Source organism: Sporothrix schenckii, assembly GCF_000961545.1.
Source record: "Sporothrix schenckii 1099-18 chromosome Unknown Cont41, whole genome shotgun sequence".
Taxonomy (NCBI): domain Eukaryota; kingdom Fungi; phylum Ascomycota; class Sordariomycetes; order Ophiostomatales; family Ophiostomataceae; genus Sporothrix; species Sporothrix schenckii.
The window spans coordinates 4,016,336-4,034,540 of NW_015971142.1; the positions used below are offsets into that span (position 1 = coordinate 4,016,336).

An 18,205-nucleotide genomic window follows, 5' to 3' on the forward strand; every position below is an offset into this window, starting at 1 on the left:
TCCGTCAGACCCGCCTCGCCGTCGTCAGCGTCGTCGCCACTCTTTCGTCGTGCGGCCCGGGCGTGTACGGCGGGTCCGGCTTCAGCGTGACGGACACTGTGACAATCACCGCCGTGGGGCTGCCGGCCGCGGCCGGCAGTGTCGTGGGCGGGAGGGTTTTGACAATGGTCGTCGAGGGCGGCCCGGGGGCCGGTGCTGTCGACGTCGGCGGGGCCGATGGCTCGTCGTCAGGTGCAGTCGTCGACGAGTAGGGACACGGCGGCGAGAACGGCAGGTTGACGGGCAGCGTATACGGTCCGCAGACCGCCCCGGCCGTCAAGACGCCTGTGCCCCAACCGGCCGGCACCGTCCCACCAGCGCCGATGCCGGCGGTCAGCCAGGGCGGTCCCCGGAAAGGCGGGCGGAAGGGTCGGCCCGGGACAGCGGCGGCGATGGCTGGCGTCGTCGTGGCGGCGACGGCTGTGGGCCTTGCGTCCACGGGCGTACCGGTCAGCGTGACGGTGACGCCGGAATGGGGAGAGCCGGCGGCATTGTGTGCCGGCGGGGTGGCCGCAGCTGCGGCCGCCCAGATTTCGCGGAGCTGCTGCGGGCTGTATTCGACGTCGGGCATGGGGCTGGCGCAAACCGACCCAAGCAAAGACAGCAAGGCAACGGCGACGGCCGTGGTCGCATAGTTGGACGTTGACATCATCCTGGAGGACGAGATAAGGAAGTCTGGAAGTCTTGCCACACAAGAGCACAAAGAAGGGAAAACCAGATGCCAAGTGCGAGAGCGGGCATCCCGCCACTATATATTCAGCCAAAGCTCCGATTCAGCAGATGAGCAGTGCCCGAGGAAAAATCCGTGATATGGGGTGCCCTTTAATGATGACAGGTTTGTGTCTGTTGACATAATTTACGCAGTCCGGTCACCGTAAATGAAGTACCCACTAGACAGGCCCTGTATAGGACGGTAAACAGGCATGACGATACGCGCAGCGATGGGCACGGCACAGAATGCCAGTCCAAGGATGCGAGAATTAAGGTTATGAGGGCAGCGGGTGTCTTTTTGTACAGTCACGTAAGAGTGTATGACCACTATTGTCTGCAATTGTCCGCACTCTGGTGGGGAGAACCGTGGCGAGAGGTGTGGTCGTTTGGATGCACGAGAGTCTTGTTTTGGTAGCTGGGACGAGATGAAGACCCACGGCACATAGGCATCGTGTCGAGATTACATTGGGTCCACGGCCCTGTTTTCGTCGAGTGTACGGATTATTTTTTTGTTATTTTTCTATTTTCGTCTTATCGCGCTCGGTTCAAGTTGAGCAGACACGGCACGACATCAGGTAATAGAGCGATGCGGCACAACCACGCGGCACAAGAGGATAAATCCGGGTGTGAGGGAAGTTGAAGAATCAACATAACCGAATGAATGTGTGTGTGTGTGTGTTAGTTTTTTTAAAAAAAAATATTAATGAAGAAAAATAAACTATGTACAATACGATCCCCGCCTATACTCTCCACATGTTCCTCATTTCCAGGTCTCAGTAAATATAACGGAACCCCGGCTGTTCCTTGTCGGTGAGATCCAAAAAGGCGGCGGCATCGGCCTGCTCGTCGTGGTCGAGGGCGGCCGAGATGCGGTCGCGACGGGCATTCTCCCAGCGGAGATAGACGAGCAGCGCCAGCTGGATGACAATCATGAGGGCGGTGGAGACGTAAAAGGCGCGGAAGCCGGTCGGGTACGTGGGGCTCTCCTTGGCGAGGAAGAACTGCGGCGCAATGATCTGGCCGACAGCGTAGCCGACAAAGACCATGACGGCGCAGGTGGCCTTTTTGGTGAAGCCGCCAATGTTGGAAGCGAGGAGGGACATGACCATGATGTAGGTGACGGTGTTGACAAACATAATGTAGAGGCCGCCCTGGCGGCCGTGGATGTTCTCCTTGGGGAGGCAGTAGACGAGCAGGGAGCCCAGCAAGACGACGGCGTTGGAGGCGATGCTGGCAACGAGGCGGGCGTTGCGAAACTGAGTGGTGACGGCGCCGGCGATGAGGAGGGAAGCGAGCTGGACGCCGTCGCCGCCAAAGGAGGCCTTGGTGGACTCGTGGTCGTCGTAGCCGAGGCCGGTCAAGACAATCTTGTCAAACTAGAGGGATGTGTGTGAGCAGCAGCCTATTCATTGCTTGTTCTTGGGTGTATACGTACGTTGGTCAGGCCGCTGCCGACAATGCACTGCAGCAGCGCCAGCGCGAAAAAGGCCCAGGCCTGCACGTCCTTAAGGCACTCGACGACCTGGTAGGTGCGGTAGTGGCGGTTCTCGATGCCGGTGTGGTTGGCGATGACGCGCAGCACGGCGACCTTGCGCTCGCGCGCCGACAGGAACCAGGCCTTCATGGGCGAGTTGGGCATGACAAAAAACAGCAGCACGCCCCAGCCCATGGTCAGCGGGCCCCAGATCAGGTAGAGCACCTGCCACTGCGTGTACTTGCCGCCGCCCCAGCCGGGGCCCGTGATGGAGTAGGCGAGGCCGTCGATGATGAAGCCGCCGACGGGCGCGCCCATCCACCAGACGCAGGCGCGTAGGGGCTGCTCGCGGCGGGTCCAGTACTGGCCGACGAAGATGGTGAGGACGGGCGAGATGCACGTCTCGAAGCAGCCCAAGAAGAAGCGGGCGACGGCCAGAGTGGCAAAGTTGGTGGTGACGGCGGTCAGGGTCGAGCAGAGCCCCCAGAGCACAATCATGACGCCAAAGTAGCGGCCGATGGGCAGCTTCTGCATGAGCACGGCGCTCGGGTATTGGGCGACGAGGTAGCCAAAGTAGAAGATGGCCGAGACCCACGAGTACTGCTGGCCGACGAGGTGGTCGTCGGTGCGGATGCCGAGGATGGACGCGTTGGAGAGGGCGGCCTTGTCGATGAAGGACAGCAGGTACGAGATCATCATGGTGGGCAGCAGCACGAGATCCAGCTTGCGGAGGACGCGCCGGGCCTCGTCCTCGGTGTATTCGAACGTGGTGCCCTCGCCGTCGTCGGCAAATAGGTCGGCGGCGTCGTCGTGCTCGACACCGCGTGTTTTTTCGGCAATGGTGATGGCGTGGACCTGGACGGCGCCGCCGGACGGTGTGGCAGCCTCGTCGGCATAGCCGGCGTGGCCAGTGGGTTTTTCGGACATTGTGTAGAGAGGGGAGAGATGAAGGATGAGATGAGAAGCAGGAGGAACGGAAGCAAGAGGAACAGGAAATCAGAAAAACCAGAAAACAAAAAGACAGCGACAGGTGGACGACCGAATAATTATAGACACCGTTCCGGTAGTGCGCAATCTCCAGCGACGGCGACGACTAGGCGGAACGGAAATGCACACAACAGGACACGAGAGGGTGGAAGAGGGCAGGACGAAAGAGGAAATGGCGAGCAGATCCCACGCGACGACGACCCGCGACGTCGGCGATGCAAAGTACCGTCTGCCAATCTGCTCTCTGCTATCTCCTATCTACCCCAGACTTGAGGGATGGAGATGCACGACGGACGATGGAAAAGGTGGAGACGCACGACACCGAGATAAGGCGAACGGCCAAGGCAGGGGAGGAAAAGAGGGGAACCATGCGCGGCTGTCTCTTGGGAGGTGGTGAAAAAATAGTTGTCATAATCATGGAAATACTGAAAATACTAAAATCGCGACATGTGAGGGCGTCGGCAACCAGACCAAAACGGGCTTAGACGGCCAGTGCCGCACGTGCCGCTGGGTGCCCTAAATTGTGCGGACATGTCACTAAAGTGCCCGAAAATGCCACCGTTGTAGCGGACATGCCGCTAAAGTGCCGACAAATGCCACCCAACGCCACTGTAATCCCAGCGCTCGGGTGGACCCTTTGTCTTACACGCGATTTATGCCCGATTTGGCAATGTTGGCGACGGCCGACGACGATGCCAGGAACAGCAACTCGAGCGAAGTACAACGTCTTATCAGTAGGTCACGAGAAGAGTGTCCATTTGAAGGAATTCCTCAGTCTGTCTGTACCCGGGTTGCTCGCCAGGACTTCTACTTTGGGAAGCTATGAAGCTCCGACAACGGCGAGAGCGGAGAGAGAAAACAAAGTGAAAGTCCTGACGACGAGAGATGTAGACGACAAACGCAGTAAACATGGCGAGCGGCCGACAATGTCAGATAGAATCCGGCATGCTCGTGCCGGTGATTCCTTTGGTCGTAGAATGATGCTGTGGATACGCATGTCGCGTTGGGCGCGTGATGAATGGCGACATGATGAGACGATCAATGTCCAACGTCGTTTTCGTCCGTCAGATCCATAACGCTGCAAGAACGCTGCAAGATAAATCCAAATTATACCCTGATTTCCGTATCTAAACTACATTCACTTTACACCATCACCACCTGCAAATCCTCCTTCACCCGTACATTCCCCCCATCATGACTCAAATCGAAGCCTCCAACCCCTTCACGTACCAGCACGTCGTCGCCCGCGGGCTGCCGTACGAGCGCGGCTTCGCGCACGGCCGGCAGGCAGCGGGCAAAGTGCAGGAGAATGTGCGGTACTACCGGCGGCCGGGCAAGCTGGCGCACTCGGCGGCGCTGATGGAGGCCATCATCCAGCACGTGTACAAGCCGGCGCTCGAGCAGTACTACCCGAGCGGCCTGCAGGAGATGCAGGGCATTGCGGACGGCGCGGGCGTGACGCTGGACGACGTGATCCTTCTCAACTCGCGGTACGACCTGGCGCGGCTCAACGACGAGCCGGGCAGCCGGCCGGTCAGCGACCCTGAGGACCCCGAGGACGGCGAGGACAACGCCAACGAGTGCACGTCGGCCGTGTTCCACCACAACGCCACGGCGACGGGCGACATGGTGACGGCGCAGAACTGGGACATGAGCGCGCGGCTGTGGGAGAACGACTGCATCATCTACCTCGAGGTGCACCCGGACGCGTCGGAGCACAAGCCGTCGCTGTTTCTGGTGACCGAGGCCGGCCAGCTGGGCCGCTCCGGCATGAACTCGGCCGGCCTGGGCGTGACGGCCAACTCGCTGATGAGCTCGGCCGACTACATCCCCTACCCGTACGTGGACGCGGCGGGGGTCAAGCACGACATGGAGGTCCGGCCATTGCTGCCCATGTCCATGCTGCGCCGCATGATCCTCGAGAGCAACCACCTCGCCGAGGCCATGACGTGCGCCTACAACTTCCCGCGGCACGTGTCCAACAACGTCACCGTCAGCTCGGCCGAGGGCTTCGGCGTCTGCCTCGAGGTCACGCCCGACCGCGTCTACCGCGTCGAGCGCACGCACGCCGACGACCGCTACCTCGTGCACACCAACCACTTTGTCCACCCGGGCTTCCTGGCCCGCGCCGACGTCCGCTGCCTGTACCCCGGCGGCAGCAGCTGGTTCCGCCGCGACCGCTTCGAGGCCAACGTGCGCGCCGCCGCGCAGGCCGGCCAGCTCTCGACGGCGCAACTCATCGCCGCCTTTTCCGACCACATCAGCTACCCCGAGGCCCTCTGTGTGCACCCCGACCGCAACCCCGTCGACGCCGTCATCGGCCACCTGCCCGGCTACCCCTTCCGCACCAACTCGGCCACCGTCGCCTGCGTCCTCTACAACCTGTCCAAGCGGCAGATTACCGTCTGCAAGGGCCCGCCGTGCCAGGGCCAGTTCCAGACGTTTGACCTGCACGGCCCGTCCGGCAACAAGCGGGGATCACAGGAGGAGCCGGGGGTCGAGCGGCCGGAGCACCCATAGGGGGGAGCTGAATGTTTGTGTCGAGGAGCTGGGAATTGTTCTTCGAAATAAATGTCAGATGTTTCGATGGCAGTAGTCGTGGTGAAGAATCCTTCACAGAGTCGTCAGTCATCTTTTATACAGAATAGAATTACATGTCTTCCGTCCGTTGCAAAGTTCGTCAACGTCAAGTACACTCGTGCCCTGTAACAAGTTCCATGAAAACAAATAGATGTCGGCGTTATCGCGAATGGTTCCTTGGACATACTTTGACGCTAATGCGCTAATGCGCTAATCAGTGGAGTTGTCCACTATCGCCCACTGGCGGTCGGCGCTAATGTCACAGCGCTCTACCCATCTCAAGTGCTCCTCCACTCCACGTTTTCCCCAGACTTTGTTTTCTTCCCCTCGTCCTCTTCCTCTTCCACAACCGTGTCTCTCCACACGCACACGCCGCCATGCCCAAAGCATCAACGCCCGCGGCCACTCCGGCTCGGCCGTCCACGTCGTCCACGTCGTCCACGTCATCCACGTCCGCCCGGCGCTCCGTCTGGGGCTGTCTGACCTGCCGCCGCCGCAAGGTCAAGTGCCAGAGCCGCGAGACGCCCTGTGCGGCCTGTCGCCGGCTGCAGCTGGACTGCGTGTCGTCGTTTGGCGAAAACTTTAAGCAGTGGCGCAGGAGACGGGTGTCGCCTGCGGACGGGCCGGGGCCGGGGCCGAAGCCGAGTCCGAGACCGCGTTCGAGACCGAGTCCGAGACCGCATCCGTCACAGACGCCCGTCTACGAATCGCCCGCGACGACGTTGGAGGCACCGTCGCCCGTCTCCCTCCATGCCTTGCTGGACATGACGCAGAGTCCGGGCTGGGACCTGGACATGCCGTTCCTGTTTGATACGCCGTCCTTTGCAGGGCCGCCGCCACCGCTGCCACCAGGACCGCCGCCGCCTGCTTTTGCTGTTGCGTCTCCTGGTCTGTATGCATCGGCGCCGATCTTTGCTGACAACGGCGACGTTCTGTCAATGGATGGCCGGGCCATCCTGCCCGGCACCAGCATACCGTCTACGTTGTCCATGACGGCGGCGGATGGCAACGGATTCATACTGGACCTGCCTGCACCGCTACATTCGTTCCAGAGTGTGTCCTCGCAACCTGCCGCGGCCGACTGGACGCAGCCACAGCACGCCATCTCGCACGCCCGTCCTCAGTCGGCCGTCCTGGCCTCCCCGATGACGCACGCCCCCCCTCTCTCTCCCTCTCCCTTCCTCTCCGTGTTCTCGCCCCTCCCCAGCTACGCCGACTCCCCCGCCGACCGCTCTCTCGTCGTCTACTACAAACGCAATCTTGCCTCCTTCTTCAGCGTCAAGTCCGCCTTTGCGTCGCCGGCCGCGTCGCCCTGGAACTTTTACGCGTACGCCATCCGTGCGGCCGAGCACCAGCCCGACTCGCCTCTGCGGCACGCCATTCTCGCGTGGACCTCGGCCTACCTGTTGGTCCGGGGCGGCGACAACAACAGCACCGACCACGCGCTGCAGGTGCGGCATTATGCGCGCGCACAACAGGCAGCAGACGCGCTGAGGGCAGCGCTGTGGTCCGGGGCAGGGTCGTACACGACGACACCGACATCGACCCTGCGCATGCTCCTCGCCACCACGCTCTTCCTCGCCTACGGTGACATCTTGTCCGGCGACACCCCCCGCCTGGTCCACGCCCTTGCCGGCATTGCCCGCCTGCTGGCCTCGGACTGGCCGCGGTTCCGCGGCGCCATCGGGCCCGTCGAGGCGCGCATCCTCGTGTGGCTGGCGTACTTGGACGTGCGCGCCGGCCTCTGGGGGGTGGCGACGGACGGGATCGGCGGTGGAGGAGGACAAGCAGGAGGAGGAGGAGGAGGACAAGCAGGAGGCGGACTCTTCCGCTTTCTTCGCGACCACGTCGGCGGCCCCGCATCATCGTCGGGCATCTCGGCGCTGCGAGGAAACGGCGTGCCGCAGGAGTACTACTTGGCCGCCTGTTTCGGGTCGGCCTTGCCAGCGCACGAGCTGCACGACGATTTGCTGCAGGAGCCGGCCAAGCGGCTGTCGGACGAGATCATGGGCGTGTTTGCGGCGGTGGGGGAGCTGGAGGCGTGGATGGAGACGTGCTTCCCACACGCGCAAGGCCCAGGGACCGGTGTGGTGGGGGCGATGGCGGCGGACGTGGATGTGGGCGTGGAAGCAGCCACAACGCCCGGCAGCACCACCCTCGGTCCGGTATGCGTGGCACCGGCATGCGCATCGCTTGTCGACCACGACCAGGCGGCCCTCCTCGAGCTCCGCGCCGCCAAGATTCACGCCTTGCGCGCCACCATTGCCCGCATCCGCGCCGAGAGCAACGTCGTCCACGCCGCCCTCCTCAAGGCCTACACGCCGTCGAGCCCCGACCACGTCGCCCGCACCACCTTCCACCGCCGCGTGTCCACGGCCATGTGCCTGGCCGCGACCATTCTGCTGAACCGCGTCGACGCCCCCGACGTGCGCACGGACGACGAGGCCCAGGCGGCCGCCCGGCAGATTGTGCAGATTGCGCGGGAGCTCCAACACGAGACGCCCGACCGGGCGTCGAGAGAGGAACGGTGCACGGAGCCAGGCAGTCCCGACGTGCTTCGACAGTCGCCCAGCGACCACCCCCGCAGCCTCATCTGGCCTATGCCCGTCTTCGTCGCCGGCATCGAAGTCACCGACCCCGTTTACCAAGACTGGGTCCTGGCCTACCTGGCCGACATGGCCGGCTGGGGCACGAGCACACGCCGCGCCCGGGAGCTGCTGCGGCGCGTGCTGGCGCGGCAGGCCGACGAAGGGAAGCGGGTGCGCGTCAAGGACGTGGCCGGTGAATTTGGTGCGGTGTTGATTTGAGGAGTCGTAGGCGTCGACGTCGTCGACGGCGACGAAGTCGGCAAGACGGTAAAGGTACAAAAATGAATTGGAAATTATGAACAGGAGCGAGGATACACACAAAGACGCTGCATGCCATCCATACTCCGTCCACAGGTGCAGGTCGAATATCCGAGTACATACTGGCCATGGCGGCTGAGGCCATCCCAGGCAGCAACGCCAGAGCCACACCACCACAACAACGGCCCCCAACTCCATCCCTCCCTTTATAAACCAAATAAGAAACAAACATCTTGCCGCAGCAATGCGGCCGGTCATACTACGTTACGATACAGAGAACATCAGCATGGCGTAAGTTCGATTCCCGCTCCTGCTGTTGATTTTCGTGCTTTGCGCGTCTGTCGTGGCTATTTGCTAACTCGTCGCTTCACAGCCCTGCACAAGGATGACATATTTCTGCTCAGAGAAGCTCCTATTTTTTTTTCACTTTTTCACTTTTCATTTAAGAAAGTAAAAGTTCAAAGAAGAAATAAAATAAAAGAAATACTCCACGTATATACACAGTACTAGTGGTTCAAAACATCAGAGTATTATTCTCCACATTGACTCAGAGTATGATGGCAACAAAATGTATTTACTTGACTATGCTCTTGCTTTTCCCTACCCAAACGCCCATGCTGCTATGATACAACGATAAATCGAGTAAAAAAAACCACACAAAGCTATGCAAACACAAAACGCCGCTTCATCCAATGTTGAACTCCGCCGCCGGGTTGCTCATCATCTCCTTCATCTTTTGCTGCATCCGCCGCGCCGCCGCCGCCGCTTCGTCGTCGCCTGCACCACCGTCAAACCGTTCGTCGTCGGAGTCGCCGGGGCCCTGGGCCGCCGCGGCCGACGACGAGGCGCCGGCCTTGGTCTTGGGCTTCGTGTGCTGCTTGCGGCCGGCGGCCGTCGCCACGGCCGTCGCCCGCTTCTTGGCCGCGAGACGCTGCACGCCGCCGCGCATGTTGCCGGGCGCCTCGCGCAGGCCAAAGCTCTTGGCCATGTGGCCCAGGTGCAGGCGCGTCATGTCAAAGAAGCCGCGCTCGTCGTGGGCGTGGGTGGCGTAGGCGCGGATGTGCGACCGGAACGCCTGCCGGGCGGCGTCGAGAAGCGTCGGGGCGGCTGCCGACCCGCCCTCTTTCGTATCCTTGTCCTTTTTGTCTTTTTGGTGTTTCTTGTCCGTCTTTGCGTTTCGGGCCTGCCAGGCCGACTTGGACACGCCCGTGTCGGCATTGGCGCCCGTCGCGACCGGCGCAGCCGCCGACTTGAGCAGCCGCTGCTCAATGTGCAGCTGCAGCGCCTCGGCGCGCTTGGTCCACGACTGTTGCGCCTGGGACGGGTCGTGCTCGACAGGGACGCTGTCGTCGCCGTCGTGCGCTGTGAAGGCCGCCGGCAGGGGCACGGGCGCCGCATAACCCTTTTGGAGGACGGCGTCGTAGAGCTGCGGGTGCAGCACCGACGACGACACCTGCTTGACGAACCCGACGTAGCCCTCCTCGCTGCCCGGCTGCACAAACAACGTCGTGCTGCCCGCGCGGCCGGCACGCGCCGTCCGGCCGATGCGGTGCAGGTGGTCGTCGACGGCCATGGCCGGGTCGTACTCGACGACGAGGTCGACGGTCGGCACGTCGAGGCCGCGCGCGGCAATGTCCGTCGTAATCAGCAGGGCCGGGTCCGTCGCGTGCCGGAACGACGCCAGCGTGGCCTTGCGCACGGGCTGTTCGAGCGAGCCATGCAGCTTGTGGAGGACGACGGTGCGGTTGGCCGCCGACGTAATGTAGGCGGCGGGGGCGACGGTCGAGGCGGTCGTGGACGCCGCCGCCGCCGCCATCTTGGCGTTTTTTATTGCGGCGGCCGTGGACGTGGCTGTCGGCTTGCTGTCGTTGCTGTCGCCGTCGTCGGCCGCCGGCACCACAGCGGGCACAATCTTGTTCGCGATGGGCTGGCCGTCGTCGCCAAACGCGCGCAGCAGGTCAAAGTGGAAGTCGACCGAGTCGGCACACGACAAGAAGACAATGGCCTTCATGACCGCGCCCTTGCGGGCAAACGTCGACCGCAGCAGGCCGATGAGCGTCACGAGGCGCAGCTTGGCCGGCACGATGGCGTACGTCTGCTTGAGCTGCGAGGGCGCCGAGAACGCCGCCGTCTCCGGGTGGGTCGTCGTTGTCGTCTCTGCCTCGCCCCCTTCCTCCTTCGCCTCCGTCGCCTTCGTGTCTGCGTCCTCGCCCGCCGATGTCACGTGCACTGCATCCTCCAGCGTCAGCTCGCCCAGCTTGATGGCATTCATCTTCATCGTCGCCGAACACAGCACCGTCACCCGGCGCGCCGGCAGCACGCCGTCCGGCAGCGGCTGCCCGTCTTTGGTGGTGGTCGCCACCGTCGCGGCGCTGCGGATCTTGCCCACAATCGCGCGGATGTCCTTCTCGAAGCCCATCTCCATCAGCCGGTCGCCCTCGTCGAGCACCAGCCACCGCACCCGGCTGACGTCCAGCACGTCCGTGTGGTCCAGGTGGTCCGTCAGGCGGCCCGGCGTGGCCACCAAAATGTTGACGCCTTTCCGCAGCCGCGCCTTTTCGGCCTTTTTGTTCTCGCCGCCCACAACCGTCGACGCCTGCAGCCACGGCGCGCAGCCCAGCAGCTTGTCCAGCACCGCCGCAATCTGCGTGCACAGCTCGCGCGTCGGGGCCAGCACGACGGCAAACAGCCCCAGCCCGCCGCGGCTCAGCCGGACGCCGCCGGCCCGCCGCGTGCCGTCGTTGGCCTCGCTGAGCGCCAGCAGGCGCTGCACAATCGGCAGCAGGTAGGCCAGGGTCTTGCCGGAGCCCGTCTCGGCCTGCAGGAACGCGTCGCTGTCGCTGCCCACGAGCTGCCGCAGGGCGTTGCGCTGGATGGCCGTCGGGGCTTTGAGCGCCATGTACTCGGACAGCTGGCGGGCGATGCGGCGCGAGAGGCCGAGCTTGAGGAACGTAGCGGCCTCGTCCGACAAGGGCGCATTCGAGGGGCGCAGCACGGTGCCGGCCCTCGCCTCGTCGGCGTCGTCCAAGTTGGTCATGTGCTCCGGAATGGCCGTAAACAGCCGCGACGTCACGCCGTTCTGGGGCCGGCCGGCGGCCACAGGTGCCGCTCCCGGTCCCATGGGCCGGCTCGGCTGCCACCGCGGTTGTGCGCTCCTGTCGCCGTCGCCGCCGCCTCCGTCACCACCGCCTCCACCCCCCGTATGCCGCTTCGCCGCCCTTGCATCGCCGCTGCGATCGTCCGGTCGTGGCCGCTTCGTCGGTCGGTCGCCCGCGTCGGCCGCCATATGTTTCGTGGGACTGTCGCCCTGCTGCCGTTTCTTGAAGTCGCGCTGGGCCGCCTTGCGGTCGCGCCATTTGCCGCCCTTGAACGTCACCTGCTGCGTGATTGGCGGCAGGTTGTCCAGGTCAATGTTGAGGATCATGCCACCGTCCGCCATTGTGTCGGTAGTCGTCGCGGTGTGGACGTGGACGTGGACGTGGACGTGGTGATGGTGATGGTGATTGTGGTACAGTTGACATGGAAAGTCAAGACAGAGCAAAAGAGTGGGGCAGAAAGCTCGCAGTACCTGAAAAAAAATTCTGCCAATCTTATCACTGATAAACCGCTGGAGCAAGGCGGTAAGCGCTGTAGACGAAACAGTGTGTATACAGTGTATGGACTGTATTGATCTCTGTTTTCATTCTCCCTTACAACATAACAAACCACGTATGCCCGGCCAGTATGCTCATTGTGAGTGTAGAACATCCAGTGTCGTTCTTCAATAATTTTCTTGATGGTGACAATTAAAAAGTATATTCAGTTCGTGTTGTGAGATTTGTTGTATTTTTATATTCTAATTTCATTTCATTTTTATTCTCACTTATAATAATTTAAATTTATTCAAAAACAACAAAAAAACACTACTTTTCTTCAACTACGTTAAATTGCTATTCCCAGGAAATATCCTCTCACTTGCCTTGAAAAAATCGACGATTAAAAGAAATCTTTCAATTCATCCTCAGCCGTCAACAATCTCATTCTCTATTTCAATGAAATACGTGCTTTCGTATACCGTTTACGTCGATCATCAGTGGAGGAAATATGTTTACGATTACGACCCCCACAAGGCCAGAAGAAAGACCCAGGGCGGTCAGGACCGGGAAAATGGAGGACAGGCACGGACTGAGCCACCCCATGTGCCACAAGCAAAAACACCAGGAGCAGCAGGACCACTAGGAGACTGACTAAGCAAGGGCATCTCATACCAAGAATGAAGCAACCAAATGAGATACGTATGAGATGGGGGCCATCTCATACGCGGAATGAGATAAACGAATGAGACGCACATGAGACAGTTAGGTATATATTAGATTGAGGACTCCTCCCCTTGGGGAAGGAAGATTCAGTCGCTACCGATTGTCTGAAATACAAACCTACATGAACCTGTATTCTTGCGCCCTCATTGCATACAATCACCACCCACTTATACGTGTTGACGTATTGTTCAACCGTTACACCTTCTCACTGTCTTATCCAGAACATCAACTCCACTAGCCTGATCAACTAGCAGAGCCACCTACCCTTGGGAAGTGTCTTTGTAACAAAATAGGCCATACAATATGTCCCACCTAAAACACACCATCTCTACTCAATAACATTAGGCTCTCCTTTGGCCGCTTCAATGAAGAACGAGAGTCCCTTCAATTACCGTTTTGTTTTGACTGGGGTGACCGGCTCTCTTCAGACAAAGCAAGTTAAAGAGAGCACGACTAAGTGTGCCTCTGCCATTCAAAGTGGTGAAACACTGGCCCCACAGAGTGCATGGGTTTTAGCAGGCGTGGAAAAGAGTGGGTCTCCGCCCGTCGTGGTTGCCCCGGCCAACACAGCGGAAACTGACGAAACTAAACAAACAGAAAACAGAAGGAGCAAAGCTTGCATTGGATAGCTGCATACCCTCGCTTTTGGGGTCCACACGACAAAGTGGGCAAGCCTTCAGAGGCCCTTTCCAGACGTCGACACCGTTACGACCACTCGGATGCCCACGCACACATCGACCGTCGACCGCCACCACGTCATTGCGGCTTGTCTTACTCTGTGTTGTTGTGTCCTTGGATCGTTCGTTCTTTTTTCCTATTCTGTTTTCTTCATTCTTGCACCCATTTTTTCGCCCATCGACCTCTTTTGACTTCGACTTCAACTTCGACTCTGATTTCGACTCTGACGGCAGCATCGACGACGACGGCCATCACGACGGCCAGCATCAACAACTTGTATCCACTGACCATTGACGACTCTTCGAACATCAACTCTTCGAACATCAAGTAAACAACGACCGCCACCGCAGCCGCCACCATGCTGCCCTCCGACACGGGCGCGTCCTCGATTGTGGTCGCAGGTGAGCCCCTTTTCACTGTCGGATCATTCTTCCGTCGCATCGACCTCTACTAACACTCACGACTGCAGTCCGCGTGCGGCCGTTCACAATCCGGGAAGCAGCCCAACTGTAGGTCTATCGAAGACACGATCCCAACCCCATGAGCCTCACTAACTCTCTCCCCTCCCAGAGCAAAAACCGACGATGGCACCCTCTTCCTCGGCGACGGCTCTCTCGCCGCCGCCCCTGCTCCAAAGCTCAACCAAAAGGGCCTCCGGTCCGTCATCAAGGTCGTCGACGACCGCTGCCTCGTGTTCGACCCGCCCGAAGATAATCCCGTGCAGAAATTCTCGCGGTCGGTCGTACCGGCCACCGGCAAGCGCGTCAAGGACCAGGTTTTTGCCTTTGACCGCATCTTCGACGACAACGCCTCGCAGATGGACGTCTACGAGGGCACCACCAAGGGCCTGCTCGACAGCGTCCTCGACGGCTACAACGCCACCGTCTTTGCCTACGGCGCCACCGGCTGCGGCAAGACCCACACCATCACGGGCACGGCCCAGCAGCCCGGCATCATCTTCATGACGATGCAGGAGCTGTTTGAGAAGATCAGCGAGCGCAGCGACGACAAGGTCACGGAGCTGTCGCTGTCCTACCTCGAGATCTACAACGAGACCATCCGCGACCTGCTCGTCCCAGGCGGCAGCAAGCAGGGCCTGATGCTGCGCGAGGACACCAACCAGGCCGTCACCGTCGCCGGCCTCACCAGCCACCACCCGCGCGACGTCCAGGAGGTCATGGACATGATTGTCCAGGGCAACGAGTTCCGCACCGTCTCGCCCACCGAGGCCAACGCCGTCTCCTCGCGCTCGCACGCCGTGCTGCAGATCAACGTCGCCCAGCGCGACCGCAACGCCAGCGTCAGCGAGCCGCACACCATGGCCACGCTCAGCATCATCGACCTGGCCGGCAGCGAGCGCGCTAGCGCCACCAAGAACCGCGGCGAGCGCCTGCTCGAGGGCGCCAACATCAACAAGTCGCTGCTGGCCCTCGGCGGCTGCATCAACGCCCTCTGCGACCCGCGCAAGAAGAACCACGTGCCCTACCGCAACAGCAAGCTGACCCGCCTCCTCAAGTTCTCGCTCGGCGGCAACTGCAAGACCGTCATGATTGTCTGCGTCTCGCCCTCGAGCGCCCACTTTGACGAGACGCAAAACACCCTGCGCTACGCCAACCGCGCCAAGAACATCCAGACCAAGGTCACGCGCAACGTCTTCAACGTCAACCGCCACGTCAAGGACTTTCTGGTCAAGATTGACGAGCAGATGGCCCTCATCAACGAGCTCAAGGCCCAGCAAAAGGACGCCGAGCACGCCTTTGGCCTCAAGGTACGCAAGCAGCTCGACAAGCGCGACCTGCTGGCCCGCGAGGGCGTGCAGCGCATCCGCGTCGCCTACGAGAACGCGCTGCCCGAGCGCCAGCAGAAGGTGTCGGACATGAAGAAGCTGCGCACCGTGGAGCGGCGCCTGGCGACGCTGGCCGCCTGGGCCGACGCCTTTGACCTGTTTGGCGAGCAGCCGTCTGGCGTTCCAGGCGACGCAGACGCCGACGCGGAGGCTGACGCGGCGGCCCCTGGCCCTGCCCCTGCCCCTGCGGAGCTGCCGCCCGCGCTCGCTGCCATGCGCAAGACGACCCGCGGCATCATGGCCGAGCTCGAGCACAGCCGCCACCACCTGCACCAGAAGATTGAGCGCAGCAACTGGGAGCGGCCCCTCGACTCGGCCCTGCAGCACAGCATGGCCCAGATGGCCGCGGCCGCCGTGGACAGCGTGGCCGCCGCCGACACCAGCGAGGCCATGGCGGTCCTGACGCGCGAGGCCGAGCTGCTCAAGGCCAACTTTGCCCGCGAGGCCTATATCGAGGTCCTCGAGCAGGAGAAGACCACCGGCAGCCAGACCGACATGCTCATGCTGCAGACCCTGCTGTCGGCCCAGTTTACCATGATGGCGTCACTGGCCAGCACGCTGGCCATGCCGCGCGACCAGGCCGTCGCCCACGGCCAGCGCCTCGTGCGCAAGCTGCTGGACGCCGGCGTCGCAGCCACCTCGCAGATTGTCAAGCCTGACCCGTCGCTGTCGGCGAGCACGGCGGGCACTGCCTTCTCTGCCTCGACCTCGTCTTCAGGCCGCTTCTCGCTCGGCGGCATGGATGCGTTCCCTCCCTCCAAGCGCGGAACACCGCGCCGCACACGGTCGTCCATGATGGGCGGCGCTGCTGCGAGCCACCCGGCGCCCGTGCGCTCGTCCCTCGGCGTGGCTGCGCAGCAGCACCTGGCAGCCGCCACGTCGCCGACGCGGTCCTCGCCACGTCGCCGCAAGGTGGTATCGGGCGCAGGACGCAAGAGCGTCTCGATGCCCAGCAAGAGGAAGTCGGCCGGCCTCGCCGGCTCCATTGCCGGGTCGGCTCGTCGCGACAGCAACGCGTCGTCGAGCTCGTTCAAGCGTAGCGTGCGCTGGCGCGACGACGAGACCGAGGCGGGCACGCTGGCCGACTTTGAGAAGACGCCGCAGAAGTTGAAGGCTGCGTCGTCGCCCGAGAACCCTGTGGCCATTGTCGACGCGCCACCTGCAGACGCTGAGGATCAGGAGGAGGAGGAGCAGGAGGCGGGGAAGCCTGCCTTTGCGGATACGAACTCGATCGCGCAGCCGCTCCCTGAATCGGCGTGGTCGACCATGGAGACGGTGCCCGAGGCCGACGAGGAGACGCCGTCCCCGCTGGCCGCGCACGCTGCGCACGCCTCGCCCCCGTCCCCGGAGCTGCCGCCGCTCGCTCTGCCGTCGTACCTGAGCCGCACCGATCTTGTCGAGACGGACGAAGACGACGACAGCTCGCTGAACGCGCCCGACACGTCCATCCTGCCCGGCGCTGGCATGGCCGCCACGTCGTCGGCTGGCCCTGCCGCTACATCCAATCGTTTCCAGGCGGGTTTCCTGTCCAAGTCGCGCGCATCCTTGAGTGTGGGTATGGGCGGAGGTGCGGCCTACAACTCGTCGTCGGATGCCGAGTACCCCACACCGCCGTCGCTGTCTGCGTCGCTCAACGGTACTGGTGGCGGCGCCCGCAAGTCCACACCGCTGCGCAACATTTCACTGCCTCGGGCCGCCAACCAGCAGCGCACACCGCCGTCGGCCACTCGCATCGCCAGCCTCAGCAGTCTGCACGGCAGCGGCAGCCCCAAGACCCGTGCCGGCCTCGGCGGCATCACGTCCGTGTCTGGCGACAACGAAAACCAACCGCCGTCGTCGTCGTCGCTCACGTCGTACCCACCCACGCGTCTCCGTTCGCCGTCGCCGCGCCTCTCCCTGTCCGCCTCCAACTCGGACGCCGAGACCACGACGACGCTGCACGACCTGCCGTCGACCTTTGACACGAACAAGCTTCGCTCTGCTATCCACTCGGCGAAAAAGGCCAAGGCGGCTGCCGCGGCGGCCGGTTCGGGGGGCGGCAGTGGTGGTGCCGGCAACGGCGGCGGCTTTTCCTCGTCGGTGCTGCTCGGCAGCGGGGGCAGCGGTGCGCGTCGGTTTAGTGTCGGCGGCGCACACCGCCACGGTCACCACCGCGCCTCGGCGTCCTACTCGGGTCCCCACACCCTGGCCAGCTCCACCAACGGCATCTCGCGGCAGCGCCGTCGCAGTGCGGAGCGGCGGCGTTCGCCGCCCATTGCCTGCTCGCCGCTGGTGAGTGACTCGTCGTCGGGCACGGGCGGTGGTGGCCACCACCACTACCGGGACGGCGCCGTCAGCCGAGCCTTGACGCCGGGCCAAGCCCGTCGCATGAACATGGGCGGCAGTCTACGACTGGACAGCTCGTCGGGCGGCGCCACTGGCTCGCCGCGCGAACGTGAACCTGAGCGTGGTCGGGTCGAGGGCAAGACGGCTGGTGCAGCTACCGGCGGCATGCGCCGCGTGACTATCGGGACCGCGGCCATGGGCGGCCTCACCAATGGACATACCAATGGCCACAGTAGCAGTGGCAGCATTGGGGGCTCGGCCAGAAAGGATACGTCGTCGCGGCCCAACGTTGCGTGGCGGTGAATGGGCGGGAGAGCTGCCCGTGGCGCCATGTAATATTATGAGATTGTTTTTTTGTGGGTTACTTTGTGTTTCTGTTGCGCTGATTTTTTATACTTGGTTCGTCTTTTGTTGAGAATCA

General features: G+C 62.2%; 8 protein-coding genes across 8 annotated transcripts; 5 read left to right on the top strand and 3 right to left on the bottom strand.

Annotated features, from left to right (window-relative positions):
• Positions 1-4: 4 nt before the first annotated feature.
• On the bottom strand, positions 5-691 carry SPSK_07966 (uncharacterized protein; the record flags this gene model as incomplete). The annotated part of the gene is made up of 1 exon (XM_016734618.1): positions 5-691. One exon carries the CDS (start codon positions 689-691, stop codon positions 5-7), a length of 687 nt encoding a protein of 228 aa, XP_016591597.1.
• Positions 692-1,523: 832 nt separating this feature from the next.
• Positions 1,524-3,151, bottom strand: SPSK_07400 (pantothenate transporter; the record flags this gene model as incomplete). Its single annotated transcript, XM_016734063.1, has 2 exons — positions 1,524-2,126; positions 2,186-3,151. 2 exons carry the CDS (start codon positions 3,149-3,151, stop codon positions 1,524-1,526), a joined length of 1,569 nt encoding a protein of 522 aa, XP_016591598.1.
• Positions 3,152-3,332: 181 nt separating this feature from the next.
• Positions 3,333-3,608, top strand: SPSK_08191 (uncharacterized protein; the record flags this gene model as incomplete). Its single annotated transcript, XM_016734829.1, has 1 exon — positions 3,333-3,608. The coding sequence occupies one exon, from the start codon at positions 3,333-3,335 to the stop codon at positions 3,606-3,608; it is 276 nt and encodes a 91-aa protein (XP_016591599.1).
• Positions 3,609-3,903: 295 nt separating this feature from the next.
• SPSK_08124 (uncharacterized protein) lies at positions 3,904-4,287 on the top strand (the record flags this gene model as incomplete). Its single annotated transcript, XM_016734767.1, has 1 exon — positions 3,904-4,287. The coding sequence occupies one exon, from the start codon at positions 3,904-3,906 to the stop codon at positions 4,285-4,287; it is 384 nt and encodes a 127-aa protein (XP_016591600.1).
• Positions 4,288-4,405: 118 nt separating this feature from the next.
• SPSK_07564 (uncharacterized protein) lies at positions 4,406-5,731 on the top strand (the record flags this gene model as incomplete). Its single annotated transcript, XM_016734223.1, has 1 exon — positions 4,406-5,731. One exon carries the CDS (start codon positions 4,406-4,408, stop codon positions 5,729-5,731), a length of 1,326 nt encoding a protein of 441 aa, XP_016591601.1.
• A 437-nt stretch (positions 5,732-6,168) lies between these two features.
• Positions 6,169-8,598, top strand: SPSK_07085 (uncharacterized protein; the record flags this gene model as incomplete). The annotated part of the gene is made up of 1 exon (XM_016733754.1): positions 6,169-8,598. The coding sequence occupies one exon, from the start codon at positions 6,169-6,171 to the stop codon at positions 8,596-8,598; it is 2,430 nt and encodes an 809-aa protein (XP_016591602.1).
• Positions 8,599-9,322: 724 nt separating this feature from the next.
• Positions 9,323-12,076, bottom strand: SPSK_07023 (ATP-dependent RNA helicase DDX31/DBP7; the record flags this gene model as incomplete). The annotated part of the gene is made up of 1 exon (XM_016733693.1): positions 9,323-12,076. One exon carries the CDS (start codon positions 12,074-12,076, stop codon positions 9,323-9,325), a length of 2,754 nt encoding a protein of 917 aa, XP_016591603.1.
• Positions 12,077-13,971: 1,895 nt separating this feature from the next.
• SPSK_06890 (kinesin family member 18/19) lies at positions 13,972-18,087 on the top strand (the record flags this gene model as incomplete). The annotated part of the gene is made up of 3 exons (XM_016733562.1): positions 13,972-14,014; positions 14,083-14,122; positions 14,184-18,087. 3 exons carry the CDS (start codon positions 13,972-13,974, stop codon positions 18,085-18,087), a joined length of 3,987 nt encoding a protein of 1,328 aa, XP_016591604.1.
• Between the last annotated feature and the right edge of the window lie 118 nt (positions 18,088-18,205).